At 53.9% G+C, this 22,739-nt stretch overlaps 7 protein-coding genes across 7 annotated transcripts; 4 read left to right on the top strand and 3 right to left on the bottom strand.

Annotated features, from left to right (window-relative positions):
• Positions 1-4,252: 4,252 nt before the first annotated feature.
• Positions 4,253-4,763, bottom strand: BDP81DRAFT_422043 (uncharacterized protein). The gene has a single exon (XM_060589960.1). It carries the CDS (start codon positions 4,560-4,562, stop codon positions 4,389-4,391), a length of 174 nt encoding a protein of 57 aa, XP_060448514.1. The 5' UTR covers positions 4,563-4,763; the 3' UTR covers positions 4,253-4,388.
• A 28-nt stretch (positions 4,764-4,791) lies between these two features.
• Positions 4,792-6,639, bottom strand: BDP81DRAFT_313366 (kinase domain-containing protein; the record flags this gene model as incomplete). The annotated part of the gene is made up of 1 exon (XM_060583885.1): positions 4,792-6,639. One exon carries the CDS (start codon positions 6,637-6,639, stop codon positions 4,792-4,794), a length of 1,848 nt encoding a protein of 615 aa, XP_060448515.1.
• Positions 6,640-6,762: 123 nt separating this feature from the next.
• BDP81DRAFT_422044 (uncharacterized protein) lies at positions 6,763-7,599 on the top strand. Its single transcript, XM_060589961.1, has one exon. The coding sequence runs from the start codon at positions 6,991-6,993 to the stop codon at positions 7,438-7,440; it is 450 nt and encodes a 149-aa protein (XP_060448516.1). The 5' UTR covers positions 6,763-6,990; the 3' UTR covers positions 7,441-7,599.
• Positions 7,600-11,996: 4,397 nt separating this feature from the next.
• BDP81DRAFT_404544 (general substrate transporter) lies at positions 11,997-14,165 on the top strand. Its single transcript, XM_060588911.1, has 2 exons — positions 11,997-12,521; positions 12,588-14,165. Exons 1-2 carry the CDS (start codon positions 12,332-12,334, stop codon positions 13,991-13,993), a joined length of 1,596 nt encoding a protein of 531 aa, XP_060448517.1. The 5' UTR covers positions 11,997-12,331; the 3' UTR covers positions 13,994-14,165.
• A 2,820-nt stretch (positions 14,166-16,985) lies between these two features.
• BDP81DRAFT_459224 (major facilitator superfamily transporter) lies at positions 16,986-19,008 on the top strand (the record flags this gene model as incomplete). The annotated part of the gene is made up of 2 exons (XM_060593516.1): positions 16,986-17,419; positions 17,517-19,008. 2 exons carry the CDS (start codon positions 16,986-16,988, stop codon positions 19,006-19,008), a joined length of 1,926 nt encoding a protein of 641 aa, XP_060448518.1.
• Positions 19,009-20,639: 1,631 nt separating this feature from the next.
• On the top strand, positions 20,640-21,344 carry BDP81DRAFT_447500 (glutathione-dependent formaldehyde-activating enzyme; the record flags this gene model as incomplete). Its single annotated transcript, XM_060592192.1, has 3 exons — positions 20,640-20,802; positions 20,975-21,129; positions 21,225-21,344. 3 exons carry the CDS (start codon positions 20,640-20,642, stop codon positions 21,342-21,344), a joined length of 438 nt encoding a protein of 145 aa, XP_060448519.1.
• A 198-nt stretch (positions 21,345-21,542) lies between these two features.
• Positions 21,543-22,696, bottom strand: BDP81DRAFT_313974 (short-chain dehydrogenase; the record flags this gene model as incomplete). The annotated part of the gene is made up of 2 exons (XM_060583949.1): positions 21,543-22,154; positions 22,232-22,696. The coding sequence occupies 2 exons, from the start codon at positions 22,694-22,696 to the stop codon at positions 21,543-21,545; spliced, it is 1,077 nt and encodes a 358-aa protein (XP_060448520.1).
• Between the last annotated feature and the right edge of the window lie 43 nt (positions 22,697-22,739).

Here is a 22,739-nt window from a genome sequence, read left to right on the forward strand (position 1 = left end):
TCGCTTGGCTTTTGTCCTCATCCTCTTCGAAAAACGCGACAAGAGATGCCAATGGTGCGGGGAGCTAAGCTGCTGGAGTCGGCCACTTCTACACCGGCGAGTTCGGTTTTGGGACGGCTTCGGCGCGTTGCCCCGAAGACGTCGTGGCCACACTTTTCCCGGCCATCTCCCAAGGTGAAGCCAAATGCAGCCAACGAGCACACTATGCGAAGCAAAAACCCTCTCCCTCGCCGTGTCGCTCGCCCAAATGCAACATGGAAGCCTGCGCATTCGGCATGTTCCAGAGAGGTAGATCCTCAACCCACCTCCACTTCCGGCCCCCGCATGCCATGCCATGCCACACAGGCGACGAATCCCAGCTGCGACTCTGAGGTTGCAACTTGCGAGTCTGCCTACCTGGTCGAGCATCAAATCGCCCTTCCCCTGGTTCAGCGGCAACGCGAAACGGGGGTTGACGTCTGCTTCCCGCAAATCCACCAAGCGGTCGCAGCAGAGTATTGGGGTGTTCCCGGCTAAGGTATGGTGTCGAACTTTGACATCCGTTCGAATATCGAGGGACAAGACGTGATGTGATGCCTGTGCAACGTGGTTCTGGCTCGTAGGCGATGGAAAAAAGCATTGGTTCTCACCCCTTCTGTGTCTCTTATTCTCATATATTGGACCTCAGAAGGGCAATTTATAACAGTTCTAGAGACATGGACGAGGTAAGGGCAGATATGACCAGATTGTATCGATTTCTGGTTTCTTCTAGCAGGCAGGGAGGGTGGATACAGACTCATCGCGGGCTTGGTGACTGTGCAACGCTCGTCCGCACTGTGCGGTGTAAGTCCGTTGATTTTCTCAGACAAGGCATCATGTGAACAGTATTTGGTGCTTGCCTTGTGAGGACCTACATCAAATACAGAGATGAAAGACACTGCTCTGTCCGTTTGGTGAGTTGTGCTTAGCTGTCAAGGAACTTGGTCATCGGCTTGTGTGGTTGTGGTCTTTGACGAGTAGACCTAGATCGGTCTGCTTTCGCGGTGACATGTCATTGAAAATGGTCTTGGGTGTCCTAGGTGGATATGACTGGATTGCAAAATCCCTTCTACGTCTATCCTAGAAGTAGTGTTATGTGGTCTCTTTCGCTTCAACTTCCGCGAGAATGATCAGATAAGGGGAATAGTAGGCTCCCCGGCCAAGTCACAGGTTGCAGGCCGCCCGCAACTAGACCACCAATAATTCTTCGGGTGAATCGTGACTATGACAGACGCCCCAGCATAGTTTCCAAATGGATGACGGGAAGCTTCAACTAGCTGAGCTGAGGGGAAAACCCCCTGAGCCCGGGCTTGTTTCGTTCTGCTTTCGCGTGATTCTACGGGCCGCGACATTGAGGACGTAGATTTATTACTCTGTCGAGGGTCCCTCGTAGCGACCCAGATGAGGATCCTTCATTGGCAGTTGCCAAAGCTCTAAAGAGGTACGTAACCTGGTCTACCGGGTGATGAGGGCAGCTAGGCTAAGCTGGAAGTACGTCTACAGTCACGCCAGCAAGGCGGCTTCGACCGGGCTTCTCTCGCGAATCGTTATGTCATTTATGGGGTCCGTTGTACTTTTTTCCACCTACGAGACATTACACAAAAGAGCCAGTCTAGAGGTTTGTCGAGGTCTTCGAAGTCGTCAAAGTCGGCCGTCTTACGTCTGGAACGGACGTCGTCGAGGGTTGCCTTTCCATCGGAGGAGATCCCCTCGAATCAAGGCAACGGGTTCTTGTGATGTGCTGGTAGATGTGTCACCGCGTAAGACTTGAGACTTTGAAGAAGCCTTCTTCGAGGCTTCGTAGCTAGAGCTGAGGTCGTGGCAAGATACTTACTTACCTCCCCCCCCCCATGATGGCCCATCAAATTTGTCGCGAGAAGCGAGGAGTAGCCCACGTTTTGATATATCGACAGATGTAATAGCCCTGTTACGAGATCTTTATGACCTTAATCTCACTATAAAACGGATCTAATTCAGTATAACAAGGATCGGATCAAGAAGTCGCCGTATTTCGATGTTGTCGGGCATATCCAAGACGAGGTTCGGAGCTGAGAGTAGGTACATCGTCTTTGGCCTGACTGGTTCAGCGGCATGTCTAGCTGTATTTGCCTCCCATTTATTCTCCATTTCAGTCGTTTTCTCGTAGCCGTCCCGAATCCTACTTTCTTCGGTAGAATAGGATTGCCTGGGATCACTGTGAAAAGTTTGCAGGATGAGGGATTTCTGAAGAATACCTGAGGTAGTCGTGAACTACAAGTCTACGGAGAAGAGACTGGACTAATACCATGGATCTATCATGTATGAAGGCCTAACAAACCTCTGCAGGGCTAGAGAATAATGCTGTTCAGGGACTCTAGCAGATTTCCTTCTTCTGATAAGATTTATAGACGAGCTTCTGGTCTACACTCAATCCCACGTCTGCCTTCAACAATGACATCGAACCTGAGGTATACTTGGAACTAAAGGGCTCATTATACAATATCATTGAAAGCGATTACAGTGTCAAGAACTCCATTTAAAGTTCTTGACTCAATAGAATTGAGAACTATCAGGGCTTTTCCGAGAGGACGAGCGACTTACACACATCTCGAACATCACATCACCACCTACGCGCCCATGACCATGATAGAACAGATCTTCAGCCAACAGAACTACCCTGCCCCCGGAACACCATGAGCAACTTCAATTGTTCTAACTCCCGCTAGCTGAAAGTTGTGAAAACAGAACGAATTGCCCCATAAGTCCAGTGGCACTTGGAAGTATGAGTAACGGTTTTGGATAACAATATGAATTACACATTTCTACTACAACCTCAAACCCTTTAGTCAACGACAAGAAACAATCACCACGCGGGATCTAATCCCCGTGGGACAGTAAGCAGACAGGTAGAACTAATGCAGATACACGTACTCAGTCCAGTCAGAAAACGAAAGGCCTCGAGAGTACCAATTGCCCGTGTTCATCTCCCTCTCCGCAGTTCACCACAGCGATGTTAAGTCGGACCCTTACATTTCCACGCCAACCAGCATCCGACAGCAAAGGACATTGATTACCTTGGAAGCATACCTTCTTCAAGTACCGCATCGTCGAGGGCTAAAGCCCGATGTAATCCAAGCTCGCGTTCTCGGCCTGGTTTACCTTTAGTTTGTGTGGCTTTCCCATCACATCCAACGCCATCTGCTAGACGACTCGAACAAACTTTTCCGTGAATTCGTACTACACACCCCACTAACAAGCTCGACATCAACAACGAAAAGAAGCAAAGCATAAGAGGAAAACATGTCCAAGTTCATGTTCGACTTACACATTAGGATATACATGGAACCGGAAACCCAACTCGGAGGAGCACGTAATCATCATCCTTACGCCCATAAACGAAACCTCAAATACCAGACTCAGGAGAACCATGAACGCAAATTCAACACATCCGTATCTTACACTGTACGGACAGCTGTACCCAAAAGACTTGCTTAGGGTCTCAGCAGCTAGGAAACGTCGTCGCACCACCTCGACCCATGAAGTTTATCCATCCCCCCCGCTTGTATCTTTTTGGTTCCCTCTTCCAAAACGCGGGGTTCATCCGTTTCGCAGGGATGAGTTCAACAGCTGTATGTACGGAGTACTCCATACCATGTATTCGAAATAAACACGAACCAGCTCGGAATCCCATTCAAAACCACATCTATCCCGTACATTGCACAAGCAAAAGCCCAAAGAGTCCGGTTCAATTCGATTCCCCCGCTGCCCCGAACAGCTTCAATCCCAATCCTGCCTCCTCAGTCAGGCAGGTGGGCAAGACGAACCAACAAGCATGCCAGGCTGTTGCGACCTTAGCCACCCAAATGTGATTCGCTGTCGCAGTGTTCCCAAGAAGCAGTTCGTGCGGCACGCCGCCGCCGTCGCCCCCAACACCCCAAAAGGGATGAGGAAGCCTCACCTCACTCGTTACTCCTCACAGGCTCACAGACAACCCCCCCTGCTAAGAAAAAAGCCTCTTTGGAATTCCGTTTGTCATGTAAACTGCCCATTCGATGGATTCACGTCCATCACGTAACCGGTGGTACGAATAATGCCATTCTTACCAGCAAACCAGCGGAAATTACCCTGGGTGTCGGTATTGAAATCAAAGAGGACCAGCGTTAGGCAAGGAAAAAAGTCATTGCTAGCAAAACTCGTTACGTACAAAAAGGGACCGCTTCGTCCCCCCCTCCCTTTCGCTCTCGTGGTCGTTCCATCCCCGCGCTACCTATTCATTTTTTCCCCATCTTTGCCCCGCCCTCCTCACACTACACTACCTACCCGCTGCTAGGTAGATGGCCCGGCTCGAGCCCCCGTACGTAACAGTCAATCCATGAAGAAGAAACCATTGGTCATTCGATGATTACAACCACGTACGGATAAAATGATTTCAATGTCGAATCTTCATTCCTATCTCGACTTCTCTTTTTGCGACTATGGTTAGGGCTTGCTTTGTGTGCAGACCTATGTGCGATGGGCAACTGCGGCAGAGGTATCGCTGAGCAACAAAAGAAACAAAACACCATCAAAACATTTCATGCCATGACCTCGAGCGCGCATTCTCCCCGCCCTTGTTTATCTAACATTCAGATTCTGATGCAAAATCCAGGCGGCATTGTGTGTGGTATCGATATCGGGACTGCGCCAACCCAATGGAAAAAAGAAAAAAAAAAAAAAAAAGGTTTGAATATCGCTCATGAGCCGTCCTGCCTCGCCCTTTCATGCGGGCCTCGCGTCGATGGAGCATGCGTGTCCTCAATACACCGGAGCTTGGTCACCACGTCCGCCCTGAACACCGGGGCTCGAGTCCCATGGCCCGGGTGATCGTACCGGTGGCACCCGTATATTCCGAATGGCAGTGAATCCGGGGCCGAGGTCTCGGTCTTGGTCGCTGCTAGCCGCACTACTCATCCCGCTGTTATTCGACATACCGCCGCTGCTGTTCGTTCTCGAATGGGACAACCCTCTCGGACTGATGCTGCCAATGCTCTCGCTGCCACGTCGCAGCAGCTGCGGTATTGAGTTCTGTCGGATAGGCTGCGGCATGAGTTCGGCGTTGGGGCTGATGGGCTGTATGCGCAAGTGTGACATGCCAAAGTCCCAGCCTCCGTATTGATGAACGCAGTGAGGCTCCTTGATGTCGCAGTATTTGGTCAACATCTGGTAGACTTGAGTCTGCACCTCGGCCGCCGAGGGCCGATCCATTGGATTCGCCGACAGCATACGGGCTACAATATGCATCAGAGGTACGATGCCTCGGAACACGAAACCTCCGTCGGATTCGGAGACCTTCTTTGACGCCTCCTTTGCCAATGTCGACATCCAAGACTCGACCTGTCCGAGGTTCTTGTGGAATGACGAATCCAACACGGCACCACCGCGACCGGGGGTCTTGTGCTTGGCAGCACGATGTGCGGCAAAACTCTTTGTCGTCTTTTTGACGAGGAAGCTCACCAGATCCAATATGACACAGCCGAGGGAGAAGATGTCGGCAGCTTGCGGGTTCAGATGCGGGTTGGGCGTGTTCAACATCGCATTCGGGCTACCCGGGTTGTCACTTCTCGGAATGGAGAAATTGGTGTGCGTCTCCGGAGACGTCGATATCGCCATCGTCGCCATACGACCCAAAGGACTCGTCGGACCGCCTGTCGGGCGAAACCATTGCTCGGGGGCTGCATAGTCGTATGACTCCCGGTCGAACGAATTCTTGTCCGTGTAACCGGCTAAAACCTCGGCGTTTAGTCTCGTGAAATCCGAGTAGAAAATATGAAGTTGGCTGGTGAAGAGTATAGATGAAGGTTTGATGTTCCCGTGGCATAGCCTTCTGCTGTGAAGGTAGGCGAGGGTGTCGGCAAGGCAGAGGATCCAGTTCATAACCGTCCGCCTCCGTTCCTTCTTGGGAAGATTCTTGAAATTGGATGGCGTGTTGCCAAAGAAAGACTTCAGGTTGGAGTCGGTAGCAGGCGTGAAGAGGACGTATGCCGCACCGATCTGCGTGTATGACACGTAGTAGGATACCAAGTGGTCATTCTGGATCCCCCTGATGCTGTTGATGATCTCAACGAACTCGCCTTTGGAAAGCTGGCCGAAGCCGTTCCCAAGCGGGATGCGGCGTCGGTAGAAGACTGTACCGGGACAGTTGGGGAGAACAACCTTGTCTACCGAAGTATTCCCCGCCGGTCGGCGCTCGATGACCTCGAGAGGGACAATTTCGTACTCATTGAAGACGACGTGGTCGCCTCGTTGGAAGGGCTTCAGCAAGTAGGTGAACTGACGACTGAAAAACTTGCGTTCAATCTTGTCGTCCCTCTGAGCCGTCAACCTGAGCCGCTCGACATGCTCGGAAGAAATGGGTAAGTCATGGTCGTCCCACGAGTCGTCGACGATGCCGAAGATCTGATCTGGAATCTTGAGGTCGACGAGGATCAAGAAGATGCGTTTGGCCTTGTTGTTGATCCAGTCCCAGTACGTCTCATCCGTCAAGCCGTCACCAAAAGCTAGTGGTCGGCCTAAGCGCTCAATCTCCTCTGGTAAAAGGTACTGACAGACGAACTGTCTCGTGACAGTAGCGTCAATCTTTGAAGCATCCCACCACTGACCCATGGCGCCCGTTGTCCAAAAATCCTGAGATTGGTCTCGTGACGGCCGTTCAACCTTGCGGAGACGTCGGGTCAGCCGCGTGTAGCTGGCTCACACGGGCTCGATGTTCCACTTGGTGGGTGGTTTTTTTTTTTTTTTTTTTTTTTTTGGCGTATCCTGGGTTGCTTCGCGTAGTTGCTGGCCCCTGAAATGCGGTGACGTGCCTGCCGTCTAGCACGTTGACGACACAGGCTGCATTACCGCGTGCCTCAGAGCCCGGTTCTTGGGGGAGAAGCAGCCGGAATTCGGGGTGTGGGAGCTGTGAGCTGCCAGAATAAGACCAGTTAAAGAGATTATTGGGAGTGTGTGAGGTTTATGTTTGAGACGAAGCAGATCAGATCGGTACTGGACGGGAACAGAATTATTTTCATGGGGTCAGAGGAAGTGTCGGGTTGGTGGTCAGTTCCATGTCGAGTCCGTCCGTCCACGTCTGCTTCCATGTTCGGGCACCCTCAGTTAAAGAGAGAAGACAGCTTACCCTTACCTTTGGCTTTCGCGGCAGCCCTCAGCCCTTGTACCGCGTCTCGCAAAGACGTAAGCAGAGGTACCTTTGTCCCCGTTCCTCATGGGCCAGAATGGGCCCCAACACTCGTCTACAGTTGCCCAGTATCAGCAAGTCCACACACCCAAGGATGGGGCGTTTTTGGCTTTTGCCTTTGGGGACGCAGCGGGCGGCATAGCGGGGGCAAGGTTGGCAACACACTAGTAACAGAAGGCGAAGAAGGCCCCGGCGTACGGCTTGCGGGCGCAAGCGCGGTTGCATGAGCCTTCAGTCTCATTCTTGCGTGCCCTCGCCCCGTCTGCGTCTTTCAGTTGGAGAAGGGGGGGAACGAGGTCTGCGGGACGGCTGCTTGTATCTGTACCTGTACGAAGCACCCGAACCCTGTCCCCTACTCGTAAGCCTGCCGCTGCCGTGGCCGTCGTAGCATTCGTAGACGGTGGTACAGTACACTCGAGGTGCCCGGTGGAAGATCTCCCCTGAGTCTCTCAAGTTGCGTTTACTTTGTCGGCACTCTCGTGATGGGGAGCTCTGAGCTTGTGGCTCGCATGACGTGGTAAGCTCATTGGCCGGGCTGGCGGCGAGATAAGAAAACCTTCGAGTCCGAGAGTGATGGTTGTCCCATATGGTACGGATGAGTGATAGCCATCTCTTCTGTGTTTGTTAACCTTGGGTCCGTCGTCTATTCGGCAAAAAGCGCCAAACTCGCTCTGGCAGCCCGACAGGCACGCTTTCGAAGTTCGCTGGCGGGATGCCGCACGCACCCGGGGTGCATGGCATTGTACATTGTAAGTTAGCACTTGCTGGACGTGGGCTTGCCCTCTCCTGCTGTTACACTACAGTGTAGGTACACAGCGCATCTTGGCCGATCCCCCATGCCGTGCGGGTTAAACAATGAAGGCACTCTTGGCGTGCGTTGGCGTCGACTGAATGTCTGTTGAATGCACGCGACATCAACGATGCTCGTCGCATCAGGTCATCGCGCAGCCAGCCCGCTCCCTGACTCTCGCACCTCGCACCTCGCACCTCGCACCTCGCACCTCGCACCTCGCACCTCGCAGGCTCGCACATCGTAGGCTCGTACTCAAGACCCTGAGGGGGACCCCTCTATCAGGGGTTTTGGCTAGCCAACGTCATGGCTCGCAGCGTACAGCGTGGGCGATGGTGGGGTATCCCCAAAGATGTAATGCGGTTGGTAGGGGTCGTCGAGAGAAACCCCCACTCCAAGGGCATATCTTTTTCAACGTTGAGCTTCCGAAGTGTTAATGTCTTGTATCCGACGTCCGCCTCGAAAGATGGGCAGTATTCTATATCATTGCGCGACAGGAAACGAGGATGGCAGCGGTTCGGTAGGGCGTACGGCATGCCCTGGCCTGACCTGAGCTGTCTTGGAGGGGAAATATGCTCGTCGGCTCCGTGAACAGGCTTCGACGAGCCAACAGACAAATGGGAGCACCGCACTGCGCAGACGAGCGGGCGTTTTCAAAGTCTGGCCGCCGGGAGGGCGGCGGTTCAACCGGTGGGCACCGGCAGGCTGGCTCATTGCCTGGCAAGAGGCAGGCCGCAAGCCAGGATTTCCCAACTGGTTCCTTCAATCCACACACTCTTCTGCGAGAGCCCCCGGTTCATTTAGGCTCCCCGGCACCAGCAGGAGGTTCCATCGATCGGTGGCTGTCGAATAGCAATCGACGGGTTGGGACACAGAGATCAATGGTTGGTGTCGAGGGAGGCACGGGAGGGTCGTAGTGTGCCGTTTTGGGTATGCTTTTTGGGCAAATTTTTTTTTTTAAATTTTTTTTTTTGGGAGTGGGAGCTCGAGAGCCACGCGCTTGGATACTCGCTGTCTTGGCTAAACCCTGCATCGTGCCATGCCATGTCTGATCACAGCAGATTCCGGGGCAGCACACGAGCTGTTGAACGAGACGTTGTGCAGTCTTGTTGTCAAGATAGTGCCCGTATATCCGTAGTGTACGGAGTACGGATACCCTGCTGCACCAGGAGAGGTATTGCGGGCGACGAGGCAGGCGAGGTGCAGATTCTCCATTGGACCATTAGCATGAGCATGAGCATGCCCCCGGCCTCACCTCATCACGATTCACCCAGCGGCACCATGTTGGTTTGATAACCATCGAGTGTCTCTAGGCTTGCTTGATTGGACACCGGAGCGGGCAGGATGTCATGACTGGTGTCCGAGTTGCGGTCGGGAGCGAAGGATTGTGATGCAGAAGTGAACTGCCAGGATGAGAGTCGGAGTGCTAGGCTCTTGACGTCCGCCGGCCGGTGTCAGTGGAGAGAGTGGAGGTCGGTTTGCTTGACGGGAGGAGGAAGGAATGGTGGAAGCGGGGAGGTCCAGACGGAAGCTGCTACTGGTGCTGCTCATGCTGCAAGGTCACAATGGAAGGTGGAAGCTGGAATGCAGTGGTGGGGTCGGACTTGCTCCGTGTGCGTTCCTCATCTGAGTGGGAGGGGGACGAAAGTACAGGTACATACCATACTTCGCTGACCTCCAGCCGGCCACCTCATACCTACCTTACCTTTCCTTACTAATTCCAGGTCACCTTAGGGAAGGGAAGGTAGAATTCCTGAATTCCTCCTCCAGACGACAAGAGCTCTCCTATCGCGGCTGCGGCCTGCCCTGGTACTGAGCCGAGTTGACAGTTGTTGGTAATCACGATCGCCAGATCTGTCCCAGGCTCTCGGAGTGGCCCTAGGCCCGCTTCCGAACTATCTCAACTTCTTCTTCCACTCGATATATGCGGTGCTCAAGTCAGTAAGCAGAGGTAGACAGCAACAAGGAAGAACAAGATCGACGCACTACCCTATTACCCTCCCAGAATTTACTACCGCCCTTTTCCTTACGACTAGAGACTCCCGGTATGCTCTTCCACATGCTCACTCGACGCTCACCCTGGTGGCGATCCCCCGGATTACTCGACATTTGCCGTATGTTTACGCTTGCTTGATAGGTTGTCGTTTCTCACTTGACGTTGATTGAATCGATACACGAACTCTTCCTCATGCTCACTATTCATTGCCCAACAAACCGTTGCCTTGGCGGGACGCACAAAAGCGCTCTCTGTGTACCTTAAGAATAGGTTACCGGCGTTCCTACGAATAGATCGTGTCCGCTCAAGGATCCGGGCGAGACTCTTTCGCGCCCGCAAAGCTAGGCCCGCAAGCGTCTCTCCCTGCACCATCCTCATCTGACATCTGACAAACTAACGACTTGCAACGACCACATGTAGCCCGAGAGTTAAATGTACCATGTTGTGCCTCCCTACGGTCTACCCAAGCTTCCTCATTACCTCGCATGCTGCAAGGTGCCCATTTCTTGCACTAGCAGTTTTGTCGTCGAACTCGGAGTCTGTTGCTTCAAAGGCCTAGGCCCAGGCCGGGTCTGAAAGATGAACCGGGGCCCAATGTCGATACAACCATGCCTCGGAAACTCAACACAGATTCCAAGGAAACTTGAATCTAATAAAAAGAGAGCAGGTCTTCTTGACATTCGAAGAGATGCCTCATCCGTGTAGTAGCAATTCAGAGGTGTGCTGTGCTACCTCTAGCCAAGCAAAGTCTTGGTTCCCCGCTTGGCGGATGTTCAACAAAAGCCACCGAAATAGGTCGACTCTCTCGATCGCGCGTCTATTGGCCCGCTGCAAGTCTTGGAAAACGAAAGAAACGGGCGCTGGTGATGGTAAGTGTGTCACCGGCAAAGCCATTCGGTCCATACCACAAAGGTGACAAAACCCACGCGATATGGCGTGCCTTATCTACACACTACACAGCCGATTAGATGTTTATATTATGACATGCAGTGAGAGATACTCTATCATGGACCATAGACAATGTCGAAATCTGTGAGACGCAACGCTATTTCCAAAGCCAAGGTCCCACGATCAAGAACACAATGTGCGACATCCTCATGTACTTGAGCTCACCGTCTATTGGCTGCGGTGGGTATCCAGCAACAACAACTCTTCAGTCACCCGAAATGGCCAAGCGCGCAAAAGAAGTCCGGAGAACCGTGTTGATCTGAAGTTGAAAGCTCGGATCAAAATGATGGCAAAGCGGCATACCAAGAAAGGCGTCGTGACGGAGGCTTGCTTGGCTCACTCGATGCGAAAATCTGAGCATTTCGAAGCGGCGTCTACAAGATTGAGCTACCTGTATCCATCGGAAAGCAGTGGCCCTCTTGGAGTTGCGCCACATGAGTACCTATCTTAGGCAAGGTACGTAAAGTACGTTTCTTATAGGCCTTACTTACATTTACATCTTGACTCGTCTCACGTTGCGGATGTGTCTGCCGAGCAAAGAGCACGGCGACAAACCAACGTTGAAACTTTGCAACTCTGTGTTTAATTCAAAATCTAGAGTTACGGGCCCTGGTCTGGTCGTGAGTCCCGTCAAAAGTTGCTTTCGCAGTTCCCTCAACAGAAGCCGGTCGGCCATCTGACATAATGGTCAGCCAGCTTCTGGCCAGTTTCTGGATTTAAGACTGTCACAATTTCCCCTTTACAGTATTTGGTATCGCCAAACAACACCCATAACACTCCAAGAGAACTCGGTTGTCCAGAAGATGACGACGTCTGAGCGGCTCCTCATTCCGCTGCGCAAATGATCAGTGCTTCGCGGTGGAGGGCGGTGGAGGGCGGTGAACACCTGCCGAGTTTCGGATTCACGGAGTGTTGAAGCTGACTGGTTCGGGCGATAGATGCGGCCCTCCCGCCTGGCCTGTGAGATAAGATGATACTTCTTCTCCCTGCCGCGCCACATATGACACCAAAGTATCCCCGAAATAGTTGGGGTGCATGGGGCCTGGGTGACAAAGTGCCCCGCAAGGCCCCAAGCTTCCGGACCCCCAGGGAGGACTTGAGGCTACGACATCTCAACTCTAAACACGTAACGTGGCTGGCATCACGCTGTTAGGAAACTCGGAGCATCGCCATCACCTAGCTTTTACGCCTCCCATCCTTCTATTCTCCTCCGACCGACGGTGCCGAGACGCACTCCGCAGCATGGCCTCTTGAAAGGCAGTCCCAAATTCTCTTTTGCATTCTCTTCGACAATTTGCGACAGATTTGATGAAAAAGGGACACGACAGACACGACACATAACCCCCCCAAACACTAACCTTTTTGGCGTGGATCTACCGCCAAAATGCCCGACTCGATCGATGCTCCGCTGATGGCCGGCCGCCAGGACCGGGACGACGAGCTTGACTACCGGGACGCGGATGAGGAGGCCGACGTGCTACCCGCGTCCATGAAGCATGCACGCCAATCGGGTCCGAGTCTATTTGTATGGCTCCTCACATTTGCTGCCGGCATCAGCGGATTGCTCTTTGGATGTGAGTTTGGGCACCCCAATTCTGCCACGGCAGTAGAACAGAGAAATACTAACTCGTTTTGCGCAGATGATACGGGCGTAATATCAGCAACGCTCGTCAAGATCGACACCTCCCTATCGAACCGAATCCTCACGACATTCGACAAGTCCATCATCACCTCCAGCACCGCCCTCTTCGCCCTCCTCGTCTCCCCCTTTTCCTCCATCGTCGCCGACGCCCTGGGCCGCAAGCGCGTCATCTTCGTCGCCGACATCCTCTTTATCCTCGGCGCCCTGATGCAGGCCTGGGCCGGCACCGTCACCTCCATGGTCATCGGGCGGTCCATCGTTGGTTTGGCCGTCGGCGCCGCCAGCTTCGTCGTGCCCCTGTACATTGCCGAGCTCGCGCCCGCCAGCCACCGCGGCCGGCTCGTGACGATGAACGTCCTCTTCATCACGCTCGGCCAGGTGGTTGCGTACATCATCGGCTGGGCGTTTGCCGAGTACGGCGACCAGTCGACGGGATGGCGCTGGATGGTCGGTCTCGGGGCGCTCCCCGCGGCGCTGCAGTGCTCCATCCTCGCCCTCATGCCCGAGTCTCCGCGCTGGCTCGTCATGGTGGGCCAGTCGCTCAAGGCCAAGAAGGTCGTCGAGAGGGTGCTGGGCAACACCGTTGGCGGCATGAGGAACGCCGAGGCCGTCATCAAGGAGATTGAAATCGAAATCAGGGAGGAGAGGGAGGTCATGAGGCGGGAAGGGTCGCCGCGCATGGAGTGGTGGGGAGGCTGGCAGGAGCTCTTCTCCGTCGGGAGGAACAAGCGCGCGCTGGTCATCACCTGCCTGCTCCAGGGCCTTCAGCAATTATGCGGCTTCAACTCGCTCATGTATTTCTCGGCGACGATTTTCAAAATGGTCGGCTTCGGCACGCCCACGCTCACCGCCATGAGCGTCGCCGTGACGAACTTCATCTTCACGGTGGCGGCGCTGTGTCTCATCGACCGCATCGGGCGACGCAAGATCCTGCTCTACTCTCTGCCGTTCATGATTGCGGGCCTGATGCTCTCCGCATACGGCTTCTCCTTCGTCGACCTCCGGCCCGAAACGGTGGCGGCCTCGGAGGGTGGCACGGGCGAGGGCGCGGGCACAGACAGGGGCGCGGCGGTGCTGATCCTCGTCAGCATCATGGGCTACGTCGCGGCGTACGCGCTGGGACTGGGCAATGTCCCCTGGATGCAGAGCGAGCTGTTCCCGCTCGCGGTGCGGTCCATTGGCAGCGGCGTCTCGACGGCGACGAACTGGGGCGCCAACTTTGTGGTGGGCCTGACGTTCCTCCCGCTCATGGACGCGCTGAGCCCGTCGTGGACGTTTGTGCTCTACGCGTTGGTGTGTCTGGTGGGCTACGGGCTCATCTGGCGCATCTATCCCGAGACGTCAGGGTTGAGTCTCGAGGAGGCGACGAATTTGCTGGAGAATGGATGGGGCGTCCGACGATAGCCCCGAATTGCCGGGACCTTTGGCATGGTTGTGCATTTGTCCATATGGGGGACCCTTGTTTTTTTCTTTGCACTACGAAGGGTGGATGGGATCCCCCTGGTATTTTACATATTTTAGATGACAAGACCGAATCAAAACAGTCAATTACACTAAAAAATGAGATTTCGTGTACCATGTTACGGATACCATATCTATATCGCTCGACTCCTCGAGGGGGGAAAATCTTGATGTACCTGACAGGCTGACGGATAGAGAAGGGAGGGGGGGCAAAGAAGCGTTCTAGACCTTTCTGGAACACTTGAATCGTCGTATCAAGTGTGAGTGGGGACCCGACCGATTCGGGTTATCTTTCCCTCTTGTTTCTTTCCTGACGGCGACGGCTCGCTCTGGTCTCTGGGTGAAAGGCCCATCTTCCGCTCCGTGGAGGGGGAGAGCCTTCGGAGCCTGGGAGGGCGGAACCCAGGAAGGCGGCAACAAGCGGCATTGGGCTGTGTTGGGCATTCGGCGAGAGGGTCTACAACAGCGGCCGAAGACCGCGGCTCGCTGGGAAAATTGTGGATGAACTTGTAGAGAAAATGAGACATCGAGGGGCTGTACTACTCAAGGACCCACGATCATCCTCCTGGAGCCTTGAAGGGGATACTGGTAATTTTACCGTCAATCCGTATGCCCCTTTCTTTTGCTGTTGATTGGGATTCCTTTTTTTTCTGACAAGATCTGTTTGTGTGTTTGCTGTTCAATTCATGACATTCTTCTATTGCCATACTTGAAGCATTCTTCGTGGAATCACCTATTCATCATCCCACATAGGCAGGTAGTTAATTAAGGTAGTCATTCGGCGTTGTAGACACGGTCATACACCGAGCAAAGTTGGATGCACACGGCCGGGGATGCCGTGGCGTTGTCACTTGTGCACGTTTTTTTAGTCAGTGCTGCAGGAAAAAGTGGCAGACGGTGCGGTGCAGTGCAGACGCAAGGTGACGTTTAAGGCTGATGACTAAAGCAGTGCATATGTATGTAAGGTATCCGTAGGTTGGTTCCGAAAGGGCGCGGGGCCGAGGGAGACAGATCAACAGAAGAAGCCTGAAGAGTGACACTTTTCACAACTGGAGTCTGGAAACGAATTGACACTAGGTGGAGTCGATTGCCGTGATAGGTAAAAATTTTTTTTACCGTAGTGTACATACGGATTCCGTCGTCTTCTTCTCTCTCTCGGACGCACCACGCCTTTTGCTTAAGTCCAGACTTGCCCAGCCCCAGTGACATCATAATTACCCGGTATTAACCTTTCTCTCACATCCCTACGAAGTATTCCGTACCATGGCTTTCGTCGGATCCGACCGATTAGCAAAAACTCTAGTTAATTGGCTTACTGGTTTAGGGCGCGGGTTCAGGAAGATCATGGTTAAACTCTGATTTGCCGTGTAACTGGCGTGACTACTCCGTACTCTGCTCGAGCCATATGGAGGACTGTGGTGTGCAGAAACCCTGCGAAAAGTTCGATTGAGTGTTCCTTCCCGGATGGATGAAGTTGGTAGTCTTATTGGATGACGGAAGTCTAATCCATACCTTCTCCCTCTGTCTGCCGCACGAGTGCCTCTGTCTACATTAAACTTTGGAAAGCGACTAAGAACGAACCGCATTTGTAAGAAATTTCCTGCAGCATCTCGAATTTGTAACGACACTGCCTCCCTGGGCTATATCGACCCTACGCGATCGGGTCAGGGAAGGAAGGGTACGGCTGCATAGGAAAGGAAAAACAAAAGCTGCGACACACTGACAAACCAAAAGGCCAAGATCGAAACCCCACCTGCCCATCCCTCGGCTTGGTTCCATGTTCCATCACCAAATTTCCCAGGTTGCAGTGCCGGCTACCGCCTCCGGCCCCGTCCGGGCCCACTTGTCTTTCCTCCTTTCTGCAGTTGTACCTGTGCCTGGGCCACACCCTTTTCCCGATCGGCTCGTGTCGTTCGCGCTTTTGTTTTATGATGCCGAACTCCTTGCCGAGTCTTTCCATGTTTTGTACGTAGTATGGGCGCAAGTAAATAAAATAAAAAATTTTGCACTGCCAGAAGAAAATCTCAGCAGGCATGTCGGCCGCGGATGTTCCATGGATCTCTCCTTTTGGGCCTCCCCAAGTGGGACTTTGCCGACCCCATTGCTACCCATTTGCTACCAGACCTATTCGAGTCCTCACACATTCTTTCCCCCTTGGCTTGGTCACCCGGGAGATGTACCGGCTCCCATCCATCAGCTGAGAGCAGAGTCATTCATACCTGACTTGACAAATCTGATTTTTTTTCCTCTTCATCCTCGTCTTGCTTCGTCTTCCTATCTCCATACATAGTACCCCCTCGCCTCGGCCTTTGCGCGCCTATAGTCTGCTTACCCATCCACTCTCTCAACCCACATCCTCACTAATACACTGCTTCTTCATCTGAACTGATCTTTCATCTTCCCCATCCCCCTCATATATCTCTGGATCTTCAGACAACGCCCAGACAAATCCATTATTCATAAGACGAAAGGGACCACCCAACTTGCCTGATCGTGCAAACATCATCTCCAGTTTATACCCCTCCTACGGATACATACACGCGCACTCTCTACCATTGTCCCCGATCTAGACCTCCCCCCAAGTCTGACTGGCGCTACAATACCTTGGGAGACGGCCCTACATCATATCGCCGTCCCTTTATTCCTCATTACACTAGATTGACGTAGCTAGTTCGGCGCGCCGCCTTCATAATAGCTCCAAGCTACCTGTCAGCACAACGCACCATTGCATGAGCTCTTTGCTCCAGTACCACATTGCGCCCAAGACAAGTCTCTGGCCATTGGCGTTATATACATACAGCCTGATCTGTCGCGAGACACCCTGATCCGTTCTTCACTTTGTTAAGGCATCTTCTGCCAGCATCAGCATCTCAAAACAACACCTAAACCAACACCCACCACCCACCACCAGCCCAAAGCGACATCGTCCACAGCAATGGCAATGGACGAAGTCGACCGCGAAATCGCGGACGCCGAGCGCGCCGCCTCTCCAAACCGCTACCACGGCCGCGAAAGCCACGAGATCGAACGGGTCCACTCCGCCTCCTCCTCCTCCACCTCTTCCTCCACGGCCTCGCACGCCGCCGACCGCACCGCCGCGTACCGCACCGGCACCGGCCTCAGCCGCGTCTCGACCCAGAACGACCTCGAGCGTCACCCGACGGCCCTGAGCCGCATCGCCACCGCCCGCAGCCAGCACTCCAACACCGTCGGCCGCAGCATCAAGAGCAGGGAGTCGAGGAGGCCTCTGCCGGCCATGGGCGCCGGCAAGCCGTACCCGCCGCCTCTGCCGGAGCAGGAGGACTACGTTGTGGAATTTGATGGACCGGAGGATCCTCTGCACGCGCAGAACTGGCCGATTAAGAAGAAGTAAGTTGCCAATCGCAATTGTCATGCAACTGTCAAGTATATTGTAAGACAAAATCTGGCTGGGGGACGTTAGCAACTGACATGTCTTGGCCCACAGGTTGCTTACAGCCGCAATGCTTGGCTACACCACCATGACGTCGGCCTTCACCTCGAGTATCTTTTCAGCGGCGACGCAAGTCATCGCAACGGAATACAACGTCTCCGCCACCGTCGGTACCCTCGGCGTCTCCTTCTACGTCCTGGGCTTCGCCTTCGGCCCGACCCTCTGGGCACCCCTTTCCGAGCTGAGGGGCCGCAGACTACCCCTCGTCCTCTCCATGTTTGGCTTCTCCATCTTCACAATTAGCTGCGCCGTCGCCAAGGACCTCCAAACGATTTTGATATGCCGATTCTTCGCCGGCTTCTTCGGCGCGTGCCCACTCGCCGTCGTCGCCGCCGTCTTCTCCGACATGTTTGACAACCGCACCCGCGGCACCGCCATCACCGTCTTCTCCATGGCCGTCTTCACCGGCCCGCTCCTGGCCCCCTTTATCGGCGGCTTCATCGTCGAGTCGTACCTTGGCTGGCGCTGGACCGAGTACATCCCGTCCTTCATGGGCTTCCTCGCCTTCTTCCTCGACCTCTTCTTCCTCGAGGAGACGTACCCGCCCGTCATCCTCGTCAGCAAGGCCTCGGAGCTGCGCCGCCGCACCCGCAACTGGGGCATCCACGCCAAGCAAGAAGAAATCGAAATCGACCTCAAGGAGCTCATCAACAAGAACTTTTCCCGCCCCATGCGCCTCCTCTTTGGCGAGCCCATCGTCACCGCCTTGTCCGTCTACATGGCCTTCATTTACGGCCTTCTCTACCTCTTCCTGACGGCTTACCCCTTTGTTTTCCGCGGCGTCCACGGCTTCGGCGCGGGCCAGTCCGGCCTCACCTTCTTCGGCATGATCACCGGCCAGCTCATCGCCGGCGTCACCGTCCTCCTCCAGCAGCCGTGGTACCTCCGCAAGCTCAAGGCCAACAACGGCGTCCCCATCCCCGAGTGGCGTCTCCCCAGCGTCATCGCCGGCGGCGTCTTCTTCGCCATCGGCATCTTCTGGTTCGGCTGGTCCGGCTACCGCGCCGACATCCACTGGATCGTGCCCACCCTCAGCGGCCTCTTCACCGGCTTCGGCCTCATGTCCATCTTCCTCCAGGCCCTCAACTACCTCGTCGACGCCTACCTCATGTTCGCCGCCTCCGCCATTGCGGGCAACACCTTTCTCCGCTCCCTCTGCGGCGCCGGATTCCCGCTGTTTGCGAGCTACATGTTCAACGGCATGGGCATCGAGTGGGCCTCGACCTTGCTCGGCTGCGTCGCCATCGCTCTTGTGCCCATCCCCGTCATCTTCTACATTTGGGGTCACAAGATCCGCGCCAAGTCTGCGTACGCGCCCACCTTTGCCGCGCCGGCTGACGAGCCTGATGACGATGAGATGCCTGCGCCGCTGAGCAATGGGCACAACAGCCACCTCCACCAGGACAACGAGAAGCCGCCGTCTATTGCCGCTATGGAAGCGAGCAGAGCTAGGACGAGCGGCGACAAGGCTGAGAATGCTGTGTAAAAATGCATCATCTTGGTCTTGATCTTGACAATCCGAACGAAACCTTTCCCCCCAAACATTGTGCGAATTTGAGCTCGTATATATATAAAGACGCGAATCTTGTCTTTGTTTCTGATGTGGCCACTGGAGTTTGATGATACCATGGAGGAAGAAAAAGTTTAAGCTCGGACTTTTTTGGTCATTTCCATCTCTTGTTTAAAGATGTTTATGACAAGCATCGTTCATCTGATACCATAAATCTGTTGTCTTACACCAAAACCTTACCGTAGCCTTTTACGATTAAGTTAATTACAACCCCCACCAACTTAATACTACAAAAAATCGAATAACCTTGATCTTTGAAAATGATGAATTCTGTAGTTATAGTTATTGTTTTTCGTGATAACATGGACATGTTCATCACCTCCCAAAAGCCAACAAACCAGCCCTCCCCCTCTCCCTAGTCCTCACTAATTCTCTATATCCCATCAAGTGCTAGATGGTCATCCATCTCCAGTCTTTCTCTGATTTTGCTCTCCCCCCCCCCCCCTCCTTTTAACCGCCCACGACTAACTAATATCGAAATGGAGCGAACTTGGAGAAAGACTGAAAACGGGTGTAGCGACGCCATCCAGCGAGTTAATGGGATAGATATTGACCACTCTATGCCAAGACCCCGCAAATCAGCATCTTACTTTGCCATGTGGTTGGTACTCGTCCGTACCTTAGTGTCGGGCCCTGCCCGCATTCTTCAGATCTCCCCTCATTCGCAGGGCGCGGGCGGGCGGGCGCGGTGACATGGCCCGATGCGGCAGGTCGAATGATGCCGGACGATGGATCCTGTCGCTATCTATTTCTGTCCATTTCCTACCTTGAGGATTAGTACCAATTCTGATTCACACCGCGACGTACAGAAAAGCAGGAGTTTGGTGCAAACCAATTATCGAACTAAACGTGAAGTTCACAGAGACACGTGGGGTAGAGGGGCCCGAATCCCGAGTCGTTCTTCCAATGTTGTCCATAACGAAGGTATGTCATCACTGTGACCAGGTAAGCTAGGTAGCTAGCTATTTTTACTGGGCGTCTGTCTACCTACGTCTGGTCTAACGCTGCGATAATTTTTTGCTTACACCAAACGGGATGGGAAATGAAAGAGTGAGGGGAAATGGTGGCTGTGTTGTTGATAAGCTGGGTTCGGAGAGCCTTCTTATTAAACGGTGAATCCTTTGGATAATTTCGCCCCGTCTCACGACATTACCTTGCAAGTGCACAGTTCTCTTACACTTATTTGAGTCATTTCGAGTACTCTCATCCCAACTTATCAACCCTCTTTGTCCGTGAGTGAAGTTGCTGAAGTCTCCTCATCCCAAGTTTGACGATTGAAATACTTCAAGTCAAGTAAGCGAGATCTAAGATATAATTGCTGCGTTAAGTAAGCAGCGTCATATCACCACCACCCACTCCTCAAACCTCCCCTCCTCTCACTCCTTCACTCACACTCGAAACTAACCTTCACTCGCACCCCCAAACCACGGCTAACAAAGTCGAAAGGCCAAAAGTACCAAACGGACTCGACTCCTCTCACACACAAAACAAACCATTCTCAAAAACGAAACCCGGAAGGTGAAGAAAACGAACATTCCAAACAACAAATGTCGTCAGAAGAAACCCCCAAGCCGTCAAAGACATACGACGCAAGCTGCCACTGCGGCACCATCAAGTTCTCCCTCACGCTCTCGCCGCCGCTGGAGGACGGGTACAAGGTCCTCAACTGCAACTGTTCCATCTGTCGACGCAGCGGATACCTTCTCATCTGTGAGTTTTCTTCTTCTGTCTCTCACCCCCAATCGAAAGACTAGAGCCGAGGATATCATCACGCAAAGCCCTCCTTACGACCCCTCTCACCGCTCCACGGCATATTCTCGAGGAGCAGGGTGTATGAAGGCGTAAGATGTGCACTGACACTCTATGATTTCCAAAACAAAAGACCCAAATAAGAAGGACGTCACATGGCACGACGGCTCGCGCGAAAAGTGCACGAATTACCGGTTCAACACCAAGACCAAGGACCAGATGTTTTGTGGTGCGTGCGGATCGAGTCTTGGGATCGACTTTTTGACGGAGGATTTTTATGGTATCAGCGTACGATTCCCCTCCCTACTGACCGCCCCCCCTCGCCGCTTACAATGCGTGGTTTTTCCATGAGGTGAGGTAGAGAAGCTAATGAGAAGGAACAGGCGCGTGCCCTCGACGGAGTTGACCTCGATGCTCTGACGTATAAGAAATTGGACGGGCTGAACAGGGTATCGCCTGCCCAGGACCTGTCCGGCTCGGGAGACAAGGGGGCGAACACTTGAGGGACCTAGAAACTCACAAGATCCAGGATATCTTCTTTTTGAAATTATGGTATATTTTTCATTCATAAATGTCCTGAGACTTTGGTCATGTTATATGTCCCGCCTTTTGTTGGCATTACAGAGAAACCTCATTCGGTGCCGGCACCGCAGAGTCTCCCCTAGATATTTGTGCAGGAGAACATAAAGACGATACACAATCTATATCAAACTCCCATTCTTCTCGCTCGTCCCCCTCTCCTGCCTGCCGATGAACGTCTGCATGGATGTGTCCACACGCGCGACCTTTCTCGCAATCTGCTGAACGGCAACAGGAAGCACATTGTACCAGTGAATCCACCGCGCATACAACGGCATCGCAACGTGCGCGCTCTTACCGGCGTCGATCGCAGCAATAACCTCCTTGCAGACGTCGACGGGCTCGACCACGGGCGCGACAAAGGCATGCGGCGTCTGCACGCCGTAAAAGAGGGGGGTCGACAGCTGGCCCGGCTCGACGAGGATGGTGCGGATCTCCGGGTGCGAGGCGGCGAGCTCGGCGGTCAGGGACTTGTGCAGGGCCGTGACGCCGGCTTTTGCGGCGGTGTAGTCTGTTAAAGAGGCGGCGCCGAGGTGGCCGAGGACTGAGGATATTGTAACGATGGTGCCACCGTTGCCGCCGCGGATCATGGGCGGGAGGAAGGTCTTTAGGGTGTAGAAGTGGGCTGTCAGGTTTGTGGTGATGGACTTTTCAATCTCTTCGAACTCGAGGTCGAGGAGGGATTTGCCCTTTACGATGGCGGCGTTGTTGATTAGGACGGTTGTCGTGCCGAGCTGGGAGGGGGAACAAGATTAGTCCTTCTGTCTGTGCGATGGCGCATTGCGGCCTTGTCAGTGGTTGGTAGACTCACATCTCTCTCAATCTGCGCCGCAACCCTCGCAACTTGCGCCTTGTCCGTCACATCGCACTTGTAGAAGGTGACGCCCCGCGCCTCGCCGTTCTCCATATCATTGACGTCCAACACCGCCACAGTCGCGCCGCGCATGCCGTACACCTCGGCGATGAGGAGACCTAAGCCGCTAGCGCCGCCCGTGATGACGATAACCTCCTCGGTGAGGTCGACCTCGCGCGGCAGACCGTAGGCGATGCGCAGGTTGACCGCTTGCGCGATCCAGCAGACGGTGATGAAGCATGCCCAGGCGATGGAGACGAGCATGGGCGGGGCGTCCCAGCGGAGGGCCTGGGCGCGGAAGCAGAGGGGGATGATCCACGAGACGAAGGGGTGGAAGAAGGTGATCTTGAAGACCTTGACGAGGAGGTCGAGCGAGAGCGGCGCGAACCACGAGTCGCCTTGGGGTGGGCGCGGGTATTCCATCGCGGGCGTCTGGGGGAGGATGTTGGTGGTGCGAGGGGTCGAG

Source organism: Colletotrichum phormii (genome assembly GCF_030913505.1).
Source record: "Colletotrichum phormii strain CBS 102054 chromosome Unknown BDP81scaffold_5, whole genome shotgun sequence".
NCBI lineage: Eukaryota > Fungi > Ascomycota > Sordariomycetes > Glomerellales > Glomerellaceae > Colletotrichum > Colletotrichum phormii.

Excerpts from the sequence above, each read along its gene's own strand:
- BDP81DRAFT_422043 (XM_060589960.1), bottom strand. The coding sequence starts at position 4,562 with ATGGTGTTTTGTTTCTTTTGTTGCTCAGCGATACCTCTGCCGCAGTTG.
- BDP81DRAFT_422044 (XM_060589961.1), top strand. The coding sequence starts at position 6,991 with ATGTTTGAGACGAAGCAGATCAGATCGGTACTGGACGGGAACAGAATT.
- BDP81DRAFT_404544 (XM_060588911.1), top strand. The coding sequence starts at position 12,332 with ATGCCCGACTCGATCGATGCTCCGCTGATGGCCGGCCGCCAGGACCGG. Across the intron at positions 12,522-12,587 it reads CAGCGGATTGCTCTTTGGAT|ATGATACGGGCGTAATATCA; the intron begins GTGAGTTTGGGC and ends CGTTTTGCGCAG.